The sequence below is a fragment of the Octopus bimaculoides genome, chromosome 27 (genome assembly GCF_001194135.2).
Source record: "Octopus bimaculoides isolate UCB-OBI-ISO-001 chromosome 27, ASM119413v2, whole genome shotgun sequence".
In the NCBI taxonomy this organism is placed as follows: domain Eukaryota; kingdom Metazoa; phylum Mollusca; class Cephalopoda; order Octopoda; family Octopodidae; genus Octopus; species Octopus bimaculoides.
The window spans coordinates 10,240,134-10,246,780 of NC_069007.1; the positions used below are offsets into that span (position 1 = coordinate 10,240,134).

The 6,647-nt window shown below is 36.1% G+C and overlaps 1 protein-coding gene across 1 annotated transcript in view; it reads left to right on the top strand.

The window, feature by feature from the left end:
* LOC106874774 (serine/threonine-protein kinase LATS1) overlaps nucleotides 1–6,647 on the top strand; it is a 106,780-nt gene that overhangs the window by 31,909 nt on the left and 68,224 nt on the right. The window contains exon 2 of the mRNA XM_014922626.2: nucleotides 1,914–5,453. Within this exon, the coding sequence (XP_014778112.1) occupies nucleotides 4,671–5,453 (783 nt within the window). The 5' untranslated portion in view covers nucleotides 1,914–4,670. The remainder of the gene's footprint in view (nucleotides 1–1,913; nucleotides 5,454–6,647) is intronic.

The window sequence follows — 6,647 nt, forward strand, 5'->3', positions numbered from 1 at the left end:
GGCTACTGAATAAGTGTCACATATTTTTACAGATAAATTCCTCTATTTACATAATATCGAGGTCTCTTTCTTTCTTTTGTTGTCCTTTCTATCAATATATATATATATATATATATATATATAAAAATAAAAACGAATAATAAATGAGTATATGCATATATACGTACAGGTATGTGCGTACCGACATCCACCTGTATGTATAGGTGCATATCTGGGTACAGGACATTGCAAACAGAACGTAGACGAGAAAACACACAAGCCACATAGAGAACATTCTACTTCATCAGCTACCCCCGTTTTAACACTGGCGTTTCGAAGAGCTGGGCAGGGTTAGGGTAATGTGTGTGTGTGTGTTTTTAAATATATTTGTGTGTGTTTTTATATATGTGTGTGTGTGTTTATATATATATGTGTGTGTGTGTGTGTTTTATGTGTGTGCATGTGTTTTTATATATGTGTGTGTGTGTTTTAATATATATATATATGTGTGTGTGTGTGTGTTTTTATATATGTGTGTGTGTTTTTGTATATATATATATATATGTGTGTTTGTGTGTTTTTATATATGTGTGTGTACATATGAGGTTTGATGAGTATCTGGACTGGTGCTATAAAAAGGAAACATCACGTATCAGTTTGGCATCCATTTAACCCCCTTTGAAATAGTCCCCTTCTGAAGTGACACACCTTTATCCAGCACCATTTCTATCGATGGATGCATTCCTGGAACTCCTTTTTTGGGGATAGTAAGCACACACGTAGGTGTTTGTTTGTTTTTTGCTCCCTCAAAAAGAAAAAAAGAAATAGTGGCAGGGGAGACAATTCTAGAAAAAATGCAGTGTGCTAAAGGTAAATTTATACATTGTTGATAAGGGCCCAGTTATTGCAGTGTTTGCACTGAAGTGCATTAGAGATGCTATCTAAGGACACATACTGGCTTATCAACAGTGTCTAAATATGGTACATAGATGGGAATTTTAATTTAAAACACTTGTTGTGTATACCAGAAAAATAATAATTTACTTTATTTTTGTATTTGGTTTGCAAGATTCTGGACGTGAATTTGTGTGTTGAAACAAATCTTGTCTTGGGAGGGTCATTTTGTCAATAATAACACATGCACTGATTCAACATCACTTCTTTATTACTCTTTTACTTGTTTCAGTCAATTGACTGCGGCTATGCTGGAGCATCGCCTTTAGTCGAGCAAATCGACCCCAGGACTTATTCTTTGTAAGCCTAGTACTTATTCTATCGGTTTCTTTTGCTGAAAAGCTAAGTTACGGGGATGTAAACACACCACCATCGGTTGTCAAGCAATGCTGGGGGGACAAACACAGACACAAACATATACACACACATATATATATACATATATACGCCGGGCTTCTTTCAGTTTCCGTCTACCAAATCCACTCACAAGGCATTGGTTGGCTCGAGGCTATAGTAGAAAACACTTGCCCAAGGTTCCACGTAGTGGAACTGAACCCGGAACCATGTGGTTGTTAAGCAAGCTACTTACCACACAGCCACTGGGTTAAATATCTGACTGACTAACTAATTGGTTGTTTGTTTAATGTGTTGGTTAAACAGTCAATCAGTGTTTTGTTTCTTAAAGTCCTTTGTTGCTTATTCACCATCTCGTTAATGACTCACCTGCCTCTCTCTTCAGGGTCTGCCTTGAACTTATCTTTATTGTTTAACCAACACAAATGATTGATCAGTTAGTTGGTTAGACATTTAACCAATTGACTAACAACAAAGAAGTGATGTTGAACCAGTGCATGTGTCATTATTGTCTTAATGACCCTCCCAAGACACACCAACGATAAAATTGATATTAAAATAATTTGATATGAAAAAGTGAATCTTATTTTAATTAATTTTTGTTTTTTTTTGTTTTTTTCTTGCAGTGGTCTCCTCATATTTACAAGAACTGAGAAGAAAAAGAAACATCAACCAGGCCTATAAATAAATAAATAAATGAATGAATAAGATAAAATAAAAATCCCATGAAAACTAACCTTACTCAACATCTGGAAAACAAAACGAAGGGGCTAAAAAAGGATCTCGATAACAATCCGCAAATGAGATAATCATTGGAAAGAAGAAAAAGAAAAAGAAAAGTCGATGGTAAAAAAGAAGAAAAAATAAAGAAGGGGGGGAAGTAGAAAAGAACAAAATTGAGCCATTAAGAAGTTTTTGAATGACATCGAATTTCTAGTTGAATTGATTGAAGCAAGACTGAGAATAGTTCGGTGTAATAGTTGTGAGGCTTTACATAAAATTAAACATATCTTTGGTAAAAGAAAAAAAAAACAAAAGACATTCGTTATGGTAGTTAAATTATTATTGATACTTAATTGAAAGTATTTAAAAAAAAAACTATCTTTATACTGAAAGTAAATATTTTACAGTTTCAAAGCTTCACAGAACATAAATAATTCAAAAGTGTAGGAAGTCTGTGCAGAAAGTAAACATTTTGAAGTGTTTGGTTTTACAACAAAACGTAAACATTTTTGTAGATTGCAGTTCTACGAAGTGTGAACATTTCATTTCACAACTGCTTTTCATATACATTTTCTGAGTGCTGTACAGAATTCAGGACTTGTCAACAATAACTATTTCATGCCTGTAGTTTTATACAGAAAAGAAACATTTCTCGATTGTAAGCTAAATCTGAAATAAGCACTTTGACTAATTTATCGAAAATAGTCTCTACTCAAGCTTACACAAAAAATACAGCAAAAAAAAAAAATAAATAAAGGGCTCTGCATAATTGTCATTTTTCCTTCTTTGAAAAGTAAGCATTTTTGTGGCTGAAAGTTTTACATAGCAAATAAACAATTCACGACTGTGGCTTTTATATATATATATATATATATATATATAGAAAGTAAACATTTTTATGCGCTGGAAATAAACATTTCATAAGTGTGTGTTAATTACAGGAAACGAAGCATTTCGCAACTGTGTCCATAATCAAGAGAGAAATAGAAAGAGAGAGAGAGAAAGAAAAAGAAACGAGGTGATTACATTCGTGTCACAATAGCGCAAGTTGACATCAAGTAAAATTTTCTCTTGTAAATTCTACAGCAAAAGTGTGTGTGTCAGAGAAGAAGACATTTTCATAAATTTATATTGGTGTATATATATATATATATAACTATATATACATGAGACAAAAAGTTATTAAAGAAAAGCACAACTTTTCTTCACCCCCTTCAATCAAATTGTGGCTTGTGTAATACTCCGAAGATAAAAATCATCACACTTTACAAACAGTTTAAAAGGAAAACTTATTAAGAAAAGATGCAAAAAGAAAACCCTTCTCAAAAAAAAAAACTTATTGGATCAAACCTTTAATATTGTTGCAGGAATATTGTTTTGAAATTTAAATAGGAATTGAGTTTACCACCTGGAAGAAATATTTAGTGGAAAAAATACGTGATAAATAAACAAACAAAGGAGGAAACCATTTGAGGGCGAGAAACTTCACTTACGAATATTTTGCTTTGAAACCAAACTTGAACTACCACCACTGCCACATCTTTAATCAAGCATTTACACTTGTGTACACACAGAAACATAGTCTCTGATCTATCTTAACCTTAGCTTTTCTCTGTCTCTTCTTTGATTCTTACCCCAGTGTTGCATTTTCATCCACATCCCCAATCTTTTACCCTACCACCCACAAAAACGGGTGGTGGGGACCAGGGATAATTTCTAAATTAACTGTATATATATATATCTATATATACACACATATATATATATTTATAGATATATATATATTTTCTTGCTTATTGGGTGAAACATGAAATCCTTTAAAGACAAGGACCCTACTTAAGTCTTCCCTTCCCCTATCCCTTTGGGGAAAAAAAAGCCCAGGAAAAAGAGGTAAAGGAAAGGTAAAACTAATAAAGCACACACACATATAACATATGCATGCATATTCACATGCGTACATATATGCATGCCACATGTTCTCAAATGGGACTGGATGAAATGCTTGGTTTTAAGTTGCACCGAGTTACACCTTAAAATTTTGCAGTACCTTACATATACGTGCATAAACTTACACATACACACACAAAGGTATTTTATATACACATTACTCTTTCTATTAGCAAACTGTGCTTGTCCGTGTAAAAAGAAGGGAGGTGGTCGTTTACATCAAGGGCACTGTGGTGCCAGGGGTGGTTGTGGGGGTGGTGATAATAGCTAATTGTTACAGTAATATTAGTTGTAGTTAGTAGTAGTAATAATAACAGCAAGTGGTAGTCTCTTAGGTTTATATTTTTTTTGCTTTTTTAAAATTTTTTTTTTTTAGAATTTTTTAAAGAATTAAAAAAAATTAAATTTTAAACTATTCTGTGAATTTTAGGTGTACACACACACACACACATATATATGTTTACTATGGGAGCAATAGTGGTTTTTCTTTGAAATTTTTAAAAACTAGTACGAAAAGGGTGTCTTTTCTTTTAATTTTTTTTTCCTTTTCTGTGACCCTTCCTGATTGATTTCTTAACACACCCCTCGTTCCTCCGGGTCATCTCATTTTCCCACTATAGTTGGTTCTTTTTCATCCACACAAAACACTTACAACCAAATTCACAGCAACAACAACAACTGTACCAGCAGCAACAGCGCCGCCAGTTGTTCTTATGAAACGTACACACGAGCGCCGCCCACTTCTCTTGACTTTTTCCGATCATCACCGCAAAATGTTGCAGGAGATCCGTGATAATTTGAGTCACTTACAGAAGAACAATCTTAGCAACGACATCTCGCTGGACTTGTACGAGAAGGGCGTCGGCAGTGGCGTTGGCGGCAGTGGCGGTGATGGTGGTGGTAGCAGCAGTGGTGGTGGTGGTGGTGTCGGCGTTGTGATCAGCAGTGGGAATGGCGGTGGAGGTGGTTTTGGCATTGTCAGTAGCAACGGCATTGTTGTCAAGAGCAGCAGCAGCAACAACAACAACGTCAATGGCGGTGGCGGTGTTGGCGGAACCAATTACTTCGTCAACAGCAGCAATGCCATTGTCACCTGCAGCAGCACAGTGTGCAGCGATGGCGTTGGCGGCAATTGCAACAGTGTTGCAAACCATGTTAGCAACAACAGCAATACTTGCAACATTAGTGGTGGCAACAGCAACAACAACAACAACAACAATCCTATGATCATCACTGCTACTTCGAATGCCAACAACACTAACGCCGCCACCAGTAATAGCAGCGGCGGCAGCAGTAATAGCGGTGGCAACAAAACTATTACGCGGACGGATTATCACCAAAAGGCACTTGCAGAGATTCGGAAGAGTTTGAAACCGTATGCAAATAGTGATTCTGCTACAGTTATCGTGCAGTATGGTGTTGATGTTGACACGAGTGGCTTACAGGGCGGAAAGACTGGACAAATTACCACAAACATTACAGTTGGATATGATGACGTAAGTGACATGCGTTGCTTTTTTTTATATCTTTCAGTCATTGATGAAGTTTTTTACTTTATGTATAGGGTGTCCATAAAGTCTCTTTACCATCTAAGAAAAATATTACAAACGCAATTGATAAGCTATTTTATTCAGATTTATTCTATTGTATTCAGTGTTTACTAAAGTTTTTAATCACATCCCGGTGGATTGGAAGGGATGGGCCAATTCCTTGGACGCCAGATATCACCAGATATCACCAGATATCACTCCCCTGGACTTCTTTCTATGGGGCTATGTTAAAGATATCGTGTATCGAACAAAGATTACTGACCTAAAGCAAAAGATTACTGATGCCATTGCCACAACTGATGAAGCTATGCTACAGCAAACATGGCAAGAAATCTAGTACCGTCTTGATGTGCTTCGTACAACTGATGGTGCCCATGTAGAAGTGTATTAAATGAGGTAAAAAAAAACTTTAATAAGCACTGAATACAATAGAACAAATCTGAATAAAATATCTTATCAATTGCATTTGTAATGAAGTTTTGAAATGGTAAAGAGACTTTATGGACACCCTGTATGTTTCTAATTTTCTTTGTGATTGTAAAGCTTGCTTCCGAACCCTGTGGTCACGGGCTCAATCCCCCAGTGTGACTTCTTGTGTAAATATATTCCGTTATCTGTCATATACAAGGAGCTGCTGGAAAGTTCCTGACTTTTAGGGGGTTGCGAAAGCCCTTATTGGAGGGCCAACCTTCTGAGTTCTTTTACAGGGCTTAGAAAAACTGAAAGACTGACCGGTGCAATAAATGTATGAATATTTGAGAGGGGAATATGTTGAATCAAATCATAATTAATTGATCCTCCTCTATTTTCTTTTACCCAAAGCCCAGAACAGTGTACTGGGAACTCTTTTGTGGGACCAGCACTAGTGAAGTCATCAAGAACCGATAAGACAAGATCCCTCAACTGAGTGTAGTATAATACTTAGGGACAAAAAGAAAGTAAGATTGAGGGACAGATGAACCCAAGTAGGCTTGATGAGAATATTTACACATCATCATCATCATCGTTTAATGTCCGCTTTCCATGCTAGCATGGGTTGGACGATTTGACTGAGGACTGGTGAACCAGATGGCTACACCAGGCTCCAATCTGATCTGGCAGAGTTTCTACAGAGGGATGCCCTTCCTAATGCCAACCACT